The sequence below is a fragment of the Acomys russatus genome, chromosome 16, assembly GCF_903995435.1.
Source record: "Acomys russatus chromosome 16, mAcoRus1.1, whole genome shotgun sequence".
In the NCBI taxonomy this organism is placed as follows: Eukaryota; Metazoa; Chordata; class Mammalia; order Rodentia; family Muridae; genus Acomys; species Acomys russatus.
In genome coordinates this window covers 26,036,817-26,053,989 of record NC_067152.1, presented here as the reverse complement: position 1 = coordinate 26,053,989, position 17,173 = coordinate 26,036,817, and the positions used below count along the sequence as shown (strand labels likewise).

At 42.0% G+C, this 17,173-nt stretch overlaps 1 protein-coding gene across 1 annotated transcript; it reads left to right on the top strand.

Annotated features, from left to right (window-relative positions):
* The first annotated feature begins 1,245 nt into the window (after positions 1-1,245).
* On the top strand, positions 1,246-2,314 carry LOC127200363 (keratin-associated protein 4-7-like). Its single transcript, XM_051158560.1, has one exon. It carries the CDS (start codon positions 1,290-1,292, stop codon positions 1,902-1,904), a length of 615 nt encoding a protein of 204 aa, XP_051014517.1. The 5' UTR covers positions 1,246-1,289; the 3' UTR covers positions 1,905-2,314.
* The last annotated feature ends 14,859 nt before the right edge of the window (positions 2,315-17,173 follow it).

Below are 17,173 nucleotides of genomic sequence, written 5' to 3'. Positions count from 1 at the left end.
GGGTGAGAGCTTGCTAATTTGACAAAGAAGAAAACAATCTAGGAAAAGGAAGTGACAGCAGATTGTCATTCTTCATATTCCATGAGAGACTGCCTGTGACTCTTCAGTCCCTTTGGGGCCTCGGTTACCTCATGTGTAAGGAATTAACAAGAATTGCACTGCCTTACAGAGCCCTTGAGAAATGTAAATAAGGTAACAATTACAGAGCACTCCAGAAATTCCTGGCACACAGTAGCTGTTCAGCAAATTTTAACTGTCAGTGTTATCTCTCCTTCCAATGGGAGTGCACAGATTTAAATATGTAATTGTTACTTTATTGACTAGTCTAACAACCCTGGGAATAACTGACCAGCTCTTTCTGATGTTTATAGCCTGTTCCCTTAACCATTTGTAGACCGCAGATGAAGGTTTAAGTCTTTATTTCTATCTTATCTCAAGCAAAACTTTCTCCAATATACATTATTGAGGAAAAATAGCTCAGAATATAGAAAGGACGTAGCTTTTAAAATTATGTTTGATTTATTCTTTGGGAATTTCATGCAGGTAGACTATGTACTAAGATTATTGTTTGCACATACTCATTGGGTGTGCCGACTTACCAAAAGGTTGCTCAAAGTGTGCCTCTAAGTCACTCTACTGTGAAAAACATGACACTAGTAATTTAATAATGTTTAAGGACTCATCATGCCAACATGCTTTTGTTGTTCAAAAGTAATTATCACTGCAAAATTGTTTCACCTTTGAGAGATTAAATAAGACAAGATTGCTAGGACCATCACTAAGCTTCCTCAAACCAGACTGACCATTTAAGAAATACAATATTCTTTGTTGATTGTGAGTTACCTTCAAGATTTCATTCTGTTTTCCCACCAGTGTCCCATAAGACTTGCTTCTAACCTATTGCTGCTAGAGATATAGTCACCGTAAAGTCTGTTCTGAACATATGACTCCTGGATAAGGCCAGAAATAAAGAATTAACACTCAACCCAAGGGGACAAAGCATGAACTGTGTGTACTTTGTGGGATTTATCAAAGGGAGAAAATGAAAGCTGATTCTCTTGGCTTTGCCAAATTAGATAGCTCAAAATAAAGCAGGAAAAGGAAGAAGTGCCTTTTCTCTATATAAATAAACACAACTAATTAACGCTAACTGATCTTCTGTAGTAGAAACAAGAGTCATGTGGTTAGCCCCCAGCAGGGTATAAAAAGCAAGAGACAGTAAAGGAAGAAACCAGACTAGGAACTCTCAACCTCTTGTAAGCCAACCCCAAACCTCCACCTCCAACACCATGGTCAGCTCCTGTTGTGGCTCTGTCAGCTCTGAGGAGGGCTGTGGCCAAGGCTGCTGCCAGCCTAGCTGCTGCCAGCCCACCTGCTGCAGGACCACCTGCTGCCGCCCCAGCTGCTGTGTGTCCAGCTGCTGCAGGCCCCAGTGTTGTCAGTCTGTGTGCTGCCAGCCCAGCTGCTGCCAGACCACCTGCTGCAGGACCACCTGCTGCCGCCCCAGCTGCTGTGTGTCCAGCTGCTGCAGACCCAGCTGCTGCAGACCCCAGTGCTGTCAGTCTATGTGCTGCCAGCCCACTTGCTGCCACCCCACCTGCTGTAGACCCAGCTGCTGTGTGTCCAGCTGCTGCAGACCCAGCTGCTGCAGGCCCCAGTGCTGTCAGTCTGTGTGCTGCCAGCCCACCTGCTGCCGCCCCAGCTGCTGTATTTCCAGCTGCTGTCAGCCCTCTTGTGGTGGTTCCAGCTGCTGTGGCTCCAGCTGCTGCCGCCCCTGCTGCCGCCCCTGCTGCTGCCTGCGTCCAGTCTGTGGTCAGGTTGGCTGCCACACTACTTGCTACCGCCCCACCTGTGTCATCTCCACCTGTCCCCGCCCCATGTGCTGTGCCACCCCCTGCTGCTAAATTTTCTCTTTGAATACACCATTTTTCTCCTCAGTCTCTACAGATGAAGTCTGTCCTTCTAGAAAATGTGTAGTGTTCTAGGAACTTGATATCCAGAGTCCCAGAAGTCAGTCTCATTTGCATTTTTTCTGTGTGCACATTCTGACTTCTGTCCAAAGTTCTTCCTCTTAGAATTAATTTATCAAAAACTTCCCAATACCTTAGCAAGTCTCCCTCAACATGTCTCACCTTGTACTTTTATCTATTATTCATGCTGGAGGAATTTAAATCATCCCTGGCACTTGTAGATGTGCACACATTTTAACCCTTCTGAATAAAAATCCAATAAAGTGTCTTTTATAGCCTTTGCAAATGTTTTCATGCTTTGCTACTTCTGTGTAACAAAAATAAATATCCAACACATGGATGCTGAAAATTGAATGTGGTTGTTACCTTTTTTAAAACTATGTAAATATGCAAATAAAAAGGGGACAAACAAAGTGGTTGAGTAGATAAAAGGCATTTAATTATTAAATTTGAAGGTCTGAGTTCCAAACCTGCTATTCACATGGTAAGAGGAGACTGACTTCCACAAGTTGTTCTCTGACTACATGTATGGTATGGCAACTGCAAACACACATATACACACTTACACACATGCATGCGTATTTGTGTACATACATACATACACATGTACAGAGAGAGAAAGGGGGGAACAGCAACCCACCTATAAAATCTCCGGCTCAAAATTCACCCTGCCTACAAGATATGGAAGTAGTTTTTAGCTTTATTAGGAGACACAATCTAACTGCAAATTCCCTGATCCTCTGACTCCTAAAAAATCTTGCCATCCTCTCTTCCACAGCATTCCCTGAGCCTTGGGTGTGGGAGAGTTTTTATAGCTGTATCGATTGAGACTGGGCTCCACAACTCTGAATATTGATTGATTGTGGTTTTCTGTAGTAGACTCAACAGATTTTATCTGGGAATATATGCGTGAGGTAACAACTGATGAAAAAAGAGGCCATGGATTTGAAGAAGAGTAGGGAGGGGTGTATGGAAGGATTTGGAAGGAGAAATGTCATAATGAATATACAGTCCCCAAACTGAACTAACCAGCTAACTGAAGATAAAAAAAACCACACACACACACACACACACACACACACACACACACACACACACACACACTTACCCAGGAAGCATATGCAAAGGTATCAAAATTTCTCTCTCTCTCTCTCTCTCTCTCTCTCTCTCTCTCTCTCTCTCTCTCTCCTCTCCCTCCCTCCCTCCCTCCCTCCCTCCCTCCGTCTCTCTCCTAGAGGACTTGTCTAGTTACACTGTCCTCTTCAGTCTCTATGACCCCTGCTACTAGGAGTCCCTGCCAGCGTTCCTACCCTGACTTAGGTCTCCAGCTTCTCACAGAGATCACACACACACACACACACACACACACACACACACACACACACACACAATTTCTCTTTTCGCTACAGGCCTTTTGTCCTCCTGTCCCCAGCCCTGCCAAGGTCTGATCTCCACCTTCATATCTCTCTGTGTTTCCTCTCGTACTTTTTTCCCTCTCTTCAACCATGACCTCTGTCTATTCTATTTCCCCTTCTGAGTAAGATACAAGCATCCTTCCTTGGATCCTGTTTGTTACTTATCTTCTTTGGGTCTGTGTGTTGTAGTATGTTAATCCTGTACAGGGGGAGAGAACATGCTCAGCCCTGATATGACTTGATAAGCTGAGGTAAATGGGAAGGGGGGGTTCCCCTTTTCTGAGGAATAGGGGAGGCAGGTGGGGGACAGGAAGGGAGGTGGGACTTGGAGATGAGGAAGAATGGGGCTCCTAACAGGATATAAAGTGAATTAATAAATAAATTCATTTTAAAAACTACACCCGTAAATCTCATGAAGATGACTTCCTAAATGTGAATTGTATTTTGACTACACTTACAAAGCAGACAACATACGTCAGTCAAACTTCCAACAGAAGTGAGGCATCAATCATTGCCTACCTTTCTCTAGAAAGTCTCTTTTGTCTCAGGCAAATTAATCACTTTGTGGTTGTTATGGAAAATTAAAATTAAAATGATGGCGCCGTCAAGAGTATATACCAGGGGAAATTATCGGGGAAGACTGAACACAATTCACACCACTTTAAGACTCTTTGGGGGAGAATAAAAAACAGCCAAGAAAATAGCTTAGCAAAATCGTTACATACACGTTACACTCCAGAGTCAAGTACGGTGAATCTTTTCTCCACATGCAGGCTTCATGGGGGCAGACTGTCAACAGGGCATTCATACTCCTGTATGGAGGGACCACTTCTGAGGCAGGCAGGTGCTGCTGTGGATGAAGGCTGGCTGAAGCCCATTACTATTGCTGGAGATGGTGGCTTTTCCCCAAGGCTGTCTCTTTCTAGGATGGCATGATAGGAAGTCACACTCCCTTCCTCCATTTGGAGATGTTGCAAACATGTCATTCCATGTTCTGAACTTCCCAGAAGACCGACTAAGCCTGCCCATGAGGTAGCCTTTCAGTTTGTTGGTTTTTTCCCCCAGCCTCCAAATCCCACTCTCTTCCCTTCCCTTCTGTGAGAGTTGATCCCCAGAGATGCTCTCTGTGAGCCTCCAACACACTGATCTCTGTCTCAGCATGTGCTTCCTGGAGAGTTCCACCTGTTCCCAAAACCCATTTGTGGTAGGTGACTTGAGAGCTGGAACCATCATTAAAATGAGTGTTCATCCAGGTGGTGGTGGTGGTGGTGGACACTTTTAATCCCAGCACTTGGGACACAGAGGCAGGTGGATCTCTGAGTTTGAGGTCAGATTGGTCTACAGAGAGAGAGTTCAGAACAGTCAAGGATACACAAAGAAACCCTGTCTTGAAAAACAAAATAAAGAAAAAGGCTAGCTGAGCTTGGTGTGCAGTCCCAGCCCCCCAAAATTCAGGCTGGATCCTGTGTGCATTTTGTGCCCAAAATCCCTAGCTGAGCTCGGCAGACAGTTCAGGCCCTGAGAATCTAGCTGAGCTCAGCACGTGGTTCAGGCCCAGGGTCCCTGGCTGGACTTGGCAGGGAACCCAGAAGGCTGTGGATACCTTGGCCTGACCCAATGCTCATTCAGAGACCCAGAATGATTGCAGGACCCACAGCACAGGGGAGCTGAGGATCACTGGCTATGAGAGACCAAAACGACAGGGCTAACCTCCTGCCATCCACACCAGTGAAGTATCAGAGCTTCCAGCCTACAGAAATCGTGAGAAAACAAGTGAATCTATCATCAGACTCCCTCCATCCAACTCTGGAAGCTACCCAACAAAAACAAAGGCACCAAGATGTCTAAAGGACAGCATAAAAGCATATGCAAAAAACCCTCAAAACAACATGGCGTCTCCAGTTTCCAGCTATCCCAAAGAAAACAACCCAGAGAACTCAAATACAACGGAAATACAAGAAAATGACCTCAAATCCTTAGTAATGAGGATATTAATGGAGGAAACAAATAAAATTCGTAATCAAATGCAGGAGGACGCAGCCAAACAGGTGAGAGACATAAAAGAAGCACATAGAGTGGAACTGGAAAATTTTCAGGAAAATGCAAACAACCAGATGAAAGAAATCAAAAAATCAGTTCAAGATCTGAAGACGAAAATGGATTCAATGATAAACACACAGACAGAAGAAAAACGAGAACGTGAGACCTCAGAGAAGAAGGCGAGCAACACAGAGGTGAGCTTTTCTAACAGAATCCAAGAGATGGAAGAATGAATCTCAGGTCTAGAAGATACAATCACAGATCTTGAAGCAACCATTAAGGAAAATACGAAATCTGTAAAACTCCTGACACAAAACATCCAAGAAATTAAGGACACCATGAAAAGAAGAAATCTGAGGATAATACGCATTGAAGAAAGAGAAGATATCAGTCTCCAAGGCCCAGAAACTATTCTCAATAAAATCATAGAAGAAAATTTCCCCAATCTAAAGAAAGAGATGCCTATAAACATACAAGAGGCCTACAGAATACCAAATAGAATTGACCAGAAAAGAAAAACTGCCCGTCACATAATAATCAAAACACAAAACATACAGAACAAAGAAAAAATATTAAAAGCTGCAAGGGAAAAGGGCCAAATAACATTTTTTTATTAATTTATTCATATTACATCTCAATTGTTAGCCCTTCCCCTGTTTCCTCCCATTCTTCCCTCCCTCCCATTTCTCCCCTTCTCTTCTCCCCTATGTCTGTGACTGAGGGAGACCTCCTCCCCCTATATATGTTCTCAGAATAGCAAGTCTCTTCTTGGTAACTAGCTATCCTTCCTCTGAGTGCCACCAGGTCTCCCCATCTGGGGGACATGGTCAGAAAAGGGGCACCAGAGTTCGTGTGAGAGTCAGATCTCACTCTCCACTCAACGGTGGAGAATATCATGTTTGTCGGCTAGGTCCTGGTAGGGGTTCGAAGCTTACTGCCTATATTCTCCTTGGCTGGTGCCTTAGTTTGAGGAGGACCCCAGGATCCAGATCTGCCTGTCATAAAGTTCTTCTTGTAGATTTCCAGGACCCTGTGGGTCCTACTATTTCCTCTTTCTTCCATGCTACTCTTGCCTAAAGTCTCAATCGGATATCCTCTCCTCTGACCCACTTTCTTGGTAAGTAAAGATTTTCATGGTACGTATCCCTTGGACTAGTGTTTTGATATAAGTGAGTATATACCGTTTGTCTCTTTTTCCTTCTGGGTGAACTCACTCATTATGATAATTTCTAGATCAATCCATTTGTCCACAAATTTCGGGAATTCCTCGTTTTTAATAGCTGAGTAGTATTCCATCGTGTAAATATACCACAGTTTCTTAGTCCATTCTTCCATTGAGGGACACTTGAAGGCTGTTTCCATGTTCTGGCTATTATGTATAGAGCAGCTATGAACATGGTTGAGCATATGTCCCTGTTATGTGGTAGGGCATTTTCTGGGTATATTCCAAGGAGTGGGATGGCTGGGTCTTGAGGAAGCCCTATTCCCATTTTTCTGAGAAAGCGCCAGATAGCTTTCCAAAGTGGTTGTACTAGTTTGCATTCCCACCAGCAATGAAGGAGTGTTCCTCTCTCTCCACATCCTCGCCAACATGTGGTGTCATTTGAGTTTTTGATCTTAGCCATTCTGATGGGTGTAAGATGGAATCTCAGTGTCGTTTTGATTTGCATTCCTCTGATGACTAACGAGGACGAACATTTCTTTAAGTGTTTCTCAGCCATTTGGTATTCCTCTGTTAAGAATTCTCTGTTAAGTTCCAAGCCCCATTTCACAATTGGGTTGTTTGGTTTTGTGGTGTTTAATTTCTTGAGTTCTTTATATATTTTGGATATTAAACCTTTGTCAGATGAAGGGTTGGTGAAGATCTTTTGCCATTCTGTAGGCTGTCGTTTTGTTCTCTTGACAGTGTCTCCTGCCTTACAGAAGCTTCTCAGTCTCATGAGGTCCCATTTATTAATTGTTGACATTAAGGCCTGGGCTGTTGGTGAACTGTTCAGGAAGTTGTTTCCTGTGCCTATGTGTTCCAGGCTCTTCCCCACTTTTTCCTCTAACTGAATTAATGTCTCTGGTTTTAAGTTGAGGTCTTTAATCCACTTGGACTTGAGTTTTGTGCATGGTGACAAATAAGGGTCTAATTGCATTTTTCTACATGTAGACATCCAGTTAGACCAGCACCATTTGTTGAAGATGTTATTCTTTTTCCATTGAATAGATTTGGCTTCTTTGTCAAAATCCAAGTGAGCAAATGTGTGTGGATTCATCTCTGGGTCTTCGATTTGATTCCATTGATCCACCAGTCTATTGCTTTGCCAGTACCATGCTGTTTTAATTACTGTTGCTCTGTAGTACAGGTTGAGATCAGGTAGGGAGATTCCTCCGGAGGATCTTTTGTTGTATAGGATTGTTTTTGCTATTCTGGGTTTTTTAGTTCTCCATATGAATTTGAGAATTGATCTTTCAATATCTTCAAAGTATTTGTAGGTATTTTGATAGGGATTGTGTTGAATCTGTAAATTGCTTTTGGTAAGATGGCCATTTTTACTATGTTGATTCTCCCGATCCACGAACAAGGTAAATCCCTCCATCTTCTCATGTCATCTTCAATCTCTTTCTTCAGAGGTTTGAAGTTTTTTTCGAATAAGTCCTTCACTTGCTTGGTTAGAGTTACTCCTAGATATTTTATATTGTTTGTGGCTATCGTGAAGGGAGTAGTTTTCCTAATTTTTTCCTCTGCCTGTTTGTCATTTGTATACAGGAAAGGTACTGGCTTTTTTGAGTTTATTTTGTATCCTGCCAATTTGCTGAAGGTGTTTATCAGCTGTAGGAGTTCTCTGGTGGAATTTTTCGGGTCACTTATATACACTATCATATCATCTGCAAATAAGGATAATTTGACTTCTTCCTTTCCCATTTGTATCCGCTTGATCTCCTTTTGCTGTCTTATTGCTCTGGCTAGAACTTCAAGAACTATATTGAAGAGATAAGGGGACAGGGGGCAGCCTTGTCTGGTTCCCTATTTTAGAGGAATTTCCTTGAGTATCTCTCCATTTAATTTAACGTTGGCTGTTGGTTTGCTGTATATGTCCTTTATTATGTTTAGATACGTGCTTTGTATTCCCGATCTCTCCAGAACTTTGAACATAATTGGGTGTTGGATTTTGTCAAATGCTTTTTCTGCATCTAAAGAGATGATCATGTGGTTTTTCTCTTTCAGTTTGTTTATATGGTGGATTATATTGATGGATTTCCATACGCTAAACCATCCCTGCGTGCCTGGAATGAAGCCTACCTGGTCATGGTGAATGATGTCTTTGATATGCTGTTGTATTCGCTTTGCGAGAATTTTGCTGAGTTTTTTTGCATCAATGTTCATAAGAAAAACTGGTCTGAAATTCTCTTTTTTTGTTGGGTCTTTGTGAGGTTTACGTACCAATGTGACTGTGGCCTCATAGAAGGAATTTGGTAATATTCCATCCATTTCTATCTTTTGGAATAGCTTGAACAGTACCGGTATTAGCTCCTCTTTGAAGGTCTGGTAGAATTCTGCACTGAAACCATCTGGCCCTGGGCTTTTTTTGGTTGGGAGACTATCAATGGTTGCTTCTATTTCTATAAGAGAAATAGGGCTATTTAATTTGTTTATCTGGACTTGGTTCAATTTCGGCAAATGGAATTGGTCGAGAAATTTGTCCATTTCCCTTAAATTTTCGAATTTTGTGGCATAAATGCCTTTAAAGTAGGTTCTTACGATTCTTTGTATTTCTTCGGTGTCTGTTGTTATGTCTCCCTTTTCATTTCTGATTTTGTTAATTTGGATAGTGTTTCTCTGTCTTTTAGTTAGATTGGCTAACGGTTTGGCTATCTTGTTAATTTTCTCAAAGAACCAGCTCTTGGTTTTGTTGATTCTTTGGATTGTTCTCTTGGTTTTTAATTTATTGATTTCAGCCCTGAGTTTGATTATTTCTAGGCATCTATTCCTCTTGGGTGTTTCTGCTTCTTTTTTTTCTAGAGCTTCCAGATGTGTTGTTAGGTTGTTTATGTGGGATGATTCCTTTTTCTTTTTGAAGGCGCTTAGTGCTATGAATTTTCCTCTTAGCACTGCTTTCAATGTGTCCCACAAATTTGGGTATGTTGTTCATCATTTTCATTAAATTTCAGGAAGTCTTTTATTTCTTCCCTTATTTCTTCTGTGACCCATGTGTCATTAAGTAGAAAGTTGTTTAGTTTCCACGTGTTAGTATGCTTTTTGTTATTTCTGTTGTTGTTGAAGTCCAGCCTTAGACCATGGTGATCTGATAAGATAAAAAGTATTATTTCAATCTTCTTATATCTATTGAGGTTTGCTTCATGACCAACTATGTGATCAATTTTAGAGAACGTTCCATGGGGTGCTGAGAAAAAGTTATAATCCTTTGCATTTGGGTGGAAAGTTCTGTAGATATCTGTTAGATCCATTTGATTCATGACATTGGTTATTGAGGTTATTTCCCGGCTTAGTTTTTGATTCAAAGACCTATCCTTGAGTGAAAGAGGGGCGTTGAAGTCTGCCACTATTAATGTGTGGGTATCGATGAGTGGTTCAAGCTTTGTTAATAACTCTTTTACAAATGTGGGAGCCCTTGTATTAGGAGCATAGATGTTCAAAATTGTGATGTCTTCTTGGTTGACTTTACCTTTGACGAGTACGAAGTGACCATCCTCATCTCATTTGATTAATTTTGGTTGAAAGTCTATTTTATTAGATATTAGAATGGCTACCCCAGCTTGCTTCTTGTGACCATTTGCTTGGAATATTTTTCTCCAACCTTTTACTCTGAGGCAATGTCTGTCCTTGTGGCTGAGGTGTGTTTCTTGAATGCAGAAGAATGTTGGGTCATGTTTATGCATCCATTCCATTAGTCTGTGTCTTTTTATTGGAGAGTTGAGACCATTGACGTTGAGAGATAATAATGACCAGTGATTGGTAAGTCCCTTCATTTTTGGTATTTGTAACAGTTGAGATTTTGTGAGGTTGTGATTTTGCAATGATATATTTACCTATTTCCTATGTAGTTTTGGTTGTAGTTTGACCAGTTGGGGTGGAGTTTTCCTTCTAATAGCTTCTGTAAAGCCGGATTTGTGGCTAGGTACTGTTTGAATTTGTTTTTGCATGAAATAACTTGTCTTCTCTGTCAATGGTTATTGATAATTTTGCTGGATATAGTAGTCTTGCCTGGTATCTGTGTTCTCTTAGGGTTGGCAGCACCTCTGTCCAGGCCCTTCTGGCTTTCATGGTCTCTGCTGAGAAGTCAGGAGTAATTCTGATAGGTTTGCCTTCGTATGTTACTCGGCCTTTTTCTCTTGCCGTTTTCAATATTTTTTCCTTGTTCTTTATATTTTGTGTTGTTATTATTATGTGGCGGGAAGATTTTCTTTTCAAGTCTATTCTATTTGGTGGTGTTCTGTAGGCCTCTTGTATGCTCATATGCATCTCTTTCTTCAAATTGGGAAATTTTTCCTTCATTATTTGATTAAAGATGTGTTCTGGGCTGTGGAGTCGGCTGTCCAGTCTCTCCTGTATCCCTATTATTCACAAGTTTCATCTTTTCATGTGGTCTTTTAGTTCTTGAATGGTCTGTGTTAGGAACTTTTCAGATTTAGCATTTCCCTGAATGGTTGTTTCCAGTTCTGCGATTGTATCTTCAAGTCCTGATATTCGTTCTTCCATTTCTTGCAATCTGTTAGATAAGACCACCTCTGAGATGCTTGCTTTCTTCTTTGCAGACTCATGATCACGTTTTTCTTCTGTGTGTTCCTGCATCATAGCTTCCATTTTTATCTTCATGTCTTGGACTGTTTTAATGGTTTCCATCATCTGGTTATTTATATTTTTCTGAAATTCTTCAAGTGCCTCTTTATATGACTCTTTTAACTCTTCAGCCCTCTTGTTTGCCTCCTCCTGCATTTGTTTACAGATTTTATTTGTTTCTTCCATTATCATCTTCTTTACTAAGGACTTGAGGTCATTTTCTTGCCTAACCATTGCTGTTAGGTTCTCTAGGTTGTTTTCATTGGGAATGTTGGGACCCGGAGATGCCAAACTGTTTTGGTTTTTGATAGCATTCTTACGCTGTCCTCTTGTCATTTTGATGGCTCTGATGTTGGAAGGTATTTTGTAGTGACTTTCGCTGGTTGGGAGTGGTTAATTGATGACTGATTATAGGTCAGGTGCTCTTGCCTGTGGGGATCAGGGGGTATTTTTTGTGGAACAGGTAGGTGATCCGGTTTCACTCCTGGTGATTTTCCTCTTCCCCCTGGGCTCCAGGCTGAGCCAGCCAAAGTAGATATCTGTTTGGACTTTACTGCTGTTATTCAGATCAGCAGTCTTGCGACCTAGAATAAGGTCTGCACACAAACGTTCTGGCTGAGTAGGTTGATCCCAGCTGCCTGTCCTTCCTGTGGATTTGTAGTCAAGACCCCAGATAGATCAGATCTTCTGGGGGTGTAGCTGTCTTTTAGCTCTGCCTCTATACCCTGTGGCAGTGCCCAACCTCTCCCAGTACTATATGCCTGGAGGGACCAAGGTCGCTCTTGGTCAGCAATTAGGCACTGCAAGCAAGACCCTCTTTTTGTCTCCCGATAAAGTGAGAGTGCCTGCCTTGCTTGGGCCAGGATCTCCACTGGACTCTCTCATTTGGGGAGCAGGGAGCGCAGTGCCAGGGCCTTGCGGCTGGGCAGTTAGTAAGACTGGCTCTGCAGAGCTCTGGTGGCCACTCGGGGAACCAAATCATTCTGCCGGGGTATGTTGGTCCCCTCACACTCTGGGTCAGCAATTAGACACTGCAAACACGACCCATCCATGTCTCATCTCCCGATAATGTGAGAGTGCCTTCCTTGCTCAGGCCAGGATCTCCAGCTGGGCTCACTCGTTGGGAAGCAGTGAGCGCAGGGCCAGCTCAGCTGGTCTCTTTCATTTGGGGAGCAGGGAGTGCAGGGCCAGGGCCTTGCGGCAGGGCGGTTAGTAAGACTGGCGCTGTAGCGTTCTGGCGGCCGCTCTCGCAGAACCAAATCTTCCCGCTGGGGTATGCTGGTCCCTTCACACTCTAGGACAGCAATTAGACTCTGCAAACATGACCCATCCACTTCTCATCTCCTGATAATGTGAGAGTGCCTGCCTTGCTCGGGCCAGGATCTCCAACTGGGCTCTCTCGTTCGGGGAGTGGGGAGCAGGGAGCGGGGAGTGGAGCCTAGGACCAGTGCCTTGCGGCTGGGTAGGCACAATAGGGTTGCAGAGCTCTGGTGGAAGCCCGCGGAACCAGGTCTTCCCGCAGGGCTAATAAGTTCAGCTATAGCTCTAGGCAAGACCCATGTCTCCCAATGGGTCTGTAGAAGCAGTTCAAGCTGATTTCTCATTGCCACTGTTTGCAGGCTCAGTCCGCTGTGATTGGTGTTAAGTTTGGCCCCAGATGGCCAGCGAGCTGCAGTCCCACTTTAGCTGTCTCTGTTGGGTCCCGCCGCCTGTGTTTTCAGTCAGCCTAGGCAGGTGACCTCTGCAGTTTGGGGTGGTGTGGAAGGAGGAATCCTAGGGCAGATTCACCCTCTTCGCTGAGATTGCTCTGGCTGGGGACTCTGGAAAAACCCCTCCCCGAACAGCGACTCTGTGCTTTATATACAGGCTGCAGTTTGCATGTGGATTTCGTTTCAGAGTTTGGGGAGTGCGTTTAGCACCTTCGGGATGTTGCTTGGCCCAGGGGGGTAGGCCTCCTGTTTGGTCTGCAGCCTTTGGGGCCCCACTCACCTACAGTTCTCAAAGTCCAGCAATCTGTTGCTCCTCTTATGTCTCTGGTCTCCACGGAGTAGATCAGGTACGTGGCTTAATGGTCGGCGCCATCTTGGAGGAAACCGCCAAATAACATTTAATGGCAAACCTATCAGAATTATACCCGACTTCTCAGCAGAGACCATAAAAGCCAGAAGGACCTGGACATAGATCCTGCAAACCCTAAGAGACCACAGATGCCAGGCCAGACTACATTACCCAGCAAAACTATCAATAACCATTGATGGAGAAAACAAAATATGCCATGACAAAAACAAAATTAAACAGTACCTATCCACAAATACAACTTTACAAAAGGTACTAGAAGGAAAACTCCATCCCAAAGGGGCAAGCTACAACCAAAACTACTCAGGAAATGGATAACTATACCATGGCAAAAACACAACTACACAAACGCTTGACTGGAAACAACATCAAAATTAAGACTCTTAACAGTCACTGTTCATTAATATATCTCAATTCTCCAATAAAAAGACACAGACTAACTGAATGGGTGCATAAACAAGATCCAACATTCTTCTGCATTCAAGAAACACATCTCACCCATAATGATAGGCATTACCTCAGGGTAAAAGGTTGGAAAAAAATATTCCAAGCAAATGGTCACAAGAAGCAAGCAGGCGTAACCATTTTAGTATCGAACAAAATAGACTTTCAACCAAAATTAATCAAAAGGGATGAGGAAGGACACTTCATACTCATCAAAGGTAAAGTCAACCAAGATGACATCACAATTCTGAACATCTATGTTCCCAATACAAGGGCACCAACATTTGTAAAAGATCTCCTAAAAAAAAAAGCTTAAACCACACATCGATCCCCACACAATAATAGTGGAGGACTTCAACACCCCACTCTCACTGAAGGATAAGTCACTGAACAGAAACTAAACCGAGAAATAACATCTTTAACCAATGCCATGGGTCAAATGGATCTAACAAATATCTATAGAACCTTTCACCCAAACAAGAAAGAATATACCTTCTTCTCTGCACCCCGTGGAACCTTCTCCAAAATTGATCACATCGTAGGTCACAAAGCAAGCCTCAACAGATACAAGAGGATTGAAATAATACCTTGTATCCTATCGGATCACCATGCTCTTAGGCTGCAATTCAACAACAACAGAAATAACAAAAAGCCTACATGTAAGTGGAAACTAAACAACTCTCTGCTAAATGACACCTGGGTCAGGGAAGAAATAAACAAAGAAATCAAGGAGTTTCTGAAATTCAATGAAAATGAAGGAACAACATACCCAAATTTGTGGGATACATTGAAAGCAGTGCTTAGAGGAAAATTTATAGCACTAAGTGCCTTTAAAAAGAAATTGGAAACATCGCACATAAGCACCTTAACAACACAACTGGAAACCCTAGAAAAAAAAGAAGCAGAAACACCCAAAAGGAGTAGACATCTGGAAATAATCAAACTCAGGGGTGAAATTAACAAATTAGAAACTAAGAAAACAGTCCAAAGAATCAACAAAACCAAGAGCTGGTTCTTTGAGAAAATCAACAAGATAGACAGACCATTAGCCAAACAAACTAAAAGGCAGAGAGACAGTATTAAAATCAACAAAATCAGAAACGAAAAGGGAGACATAACAACAGACACTGAAGAAATGCAAAGAATCATAAGATCCTACTTTGAAGGCATATACGCCACAAAATTTGAAAATCTAAGGGAAGTGGATGATTTTCTTGATCAATTTCATTTGCCAAAGTAGAGTAAAGAACAGATAAACAAGCTAAATAGTCCCATTTCCCCTACAGAAATAGAAGCAATCATTGATAGTCTCCCAACCAAAAAAAGCCCAGGGCCAGATGGTTTCAGTGCAGAATTCTACCAGACCTTCAAGGGTGAGCTAATACCAATACTCTTCAAGCCACTCCAAAAGATAGAAATGGATGGAATATTACCAAATTCATTCTATGAGGCCGTAGTCACATTGATACCTAAACCTCACAAAGACTCAACAAAGAAAGAGAATTTCAGACCAATTTCTCTCATGACCATCGATGCAAAAACACTAAATAAAATACTTGCAAAACGAATACAAGAACACATCAAAGATATCATTCATCATGACCAAGTAGGCTTCATTCCAGGCATGCAGGGATGGTTTAATATATGGAAATCCATCAATGTAATCCACCATATAAACAAACTGAAAATAAAAAACCACATGATCATCTCTTTAGATGCAGAGAAAGCATTTGATAAAATTTAACACCCATTCATGTTTAAAGTTTTAGAGAGATCAGGGATACAAGGCACTTTCCTCAACATAATAAAGGCTATATACAGCAAGCCAATAGCCTAAATCAAAGTAAATGGTGAGATACTCAAGGAAATTCCTTTAAAATCGGGAACAAGGCAAGGCTGCCCACTCTCTCCATATCTCTTCAATATAGTACTCGAAGTCCTAGCCAGAGCAATAAGACAACAAAAGGAGATCAAGGGTATCCAAATGGGAAAAGAGGAAGTCAAATTATCCCTGTTTGCAGATGACATGATAGTGTACATAAGTGACCCTCAAAATTCCACCAGAGAACTCCTAAAGCTGATAAACACCTTCAGCAAATTGGCTGGATACAAAATTAACTCATTTCTTATACACAAATGACAAGCTTGCAGAGGAAGAAATTAGGAAAGCCACACTCTTCACATTAGCCACAAGCAATATAAAATATCTAGGAGTCACTCTAACTAAGCAAGTGAAGGACTTATATGAAAAAAATTTCAAAACTCTGAAGAAAGAGATTGAAGATGACCTGAGAAGATGGAATGATCTTCCTTGCTCATGGATCGGGAGAATTAACATACTAAAAATGGCCATTCTACCAAAAGCATTCTACAGATTCAACGCAATCCCTATCAAAATACCTACACAATTTTTTAAAGACATTGAAAGTTCAATTCTGAACTTCATATAGAAAAACAAAAAAACCCAGATTAGCTAAAACAATCTTGTACAATAAAAGGTGCTCTGGAGGAATCTCCATACCTGATCTCAAACTGTACTGTAAAGCAATAGTAATTAAAACAGCTTGGTACTGGCACAGCAACAGGCTGGTTGATCAGTGGAATTGAATCGAAGACCCAGATATGAATCCACACACATATGGTCACTTGATTTTTGACAAAGAAGCTAAATCCATTCAATAGAAAAAGGATAGCATCTTCAACAAATGGTGCTGGTCTAACTGGAGGTCCATGTGTAAAAAAAATGCAACTGGACCCATATTTGTCACCTTGCACAAAACTCAAATCCAAGTGGATTAAAGACCTCAACATAAAACCAGAGACACTAAGTCACTTAGAAGAAAAAGTGGGGAAGAGCCTGGAACATATTGGCACAGGAGACAACTTCCTGAACAGAACACCAACAGCCCAGGCCTTAATGACAACAATTAATAAATGGGACCTCATGAGGCTGAGAAGCTTCTGTAAGGCTGGAGACACTGTCAAGAGAACAAAGCGACAGCCTACAGACTGGGAAAAGATCTTCACCAACCCTACATCTGACAAAGGTCTAATATCCAAAATATATAAAGAACTCAAGAAGCTAAACACCACCAAACTAAATAACCCAGTTGAGAAATGGGGCTTGGAACTAAACAGAGAATTCTCAACAGAGGAGTATCAAATGGCTGAGAAACACTTAAAGAAATGCTCAACCTCCTTAGTCATCAGGGAAATGCAAATCAAAACAACTCTGAGATTCCATCTTACACCCATCAGAATGGCTAAGATCAAAAACTCAAGTGACACCACATGCTGACAAGTATGTGGGGAGAGAGGAACACTCCTTCATTGCTGGTGGGAATACAGACTAGTACAGCCACTTTGGAAATCTATCTGGTGCTATCTCAGAAAAATGGGAATAGGGCTTCCTCAAGACCCAGCTATTCCACTCCTTGGAA

What these genes read in the sequence shown, in the direction of transcription:
- LOC127200363 (XM_051158560.1), top strand. Translation starts at nt 1,290, where the DNA reads ATGGTCAGCTCCTGTTGTGGCTCTGTCAGCTCTGAGGAGGGCTGTGGC.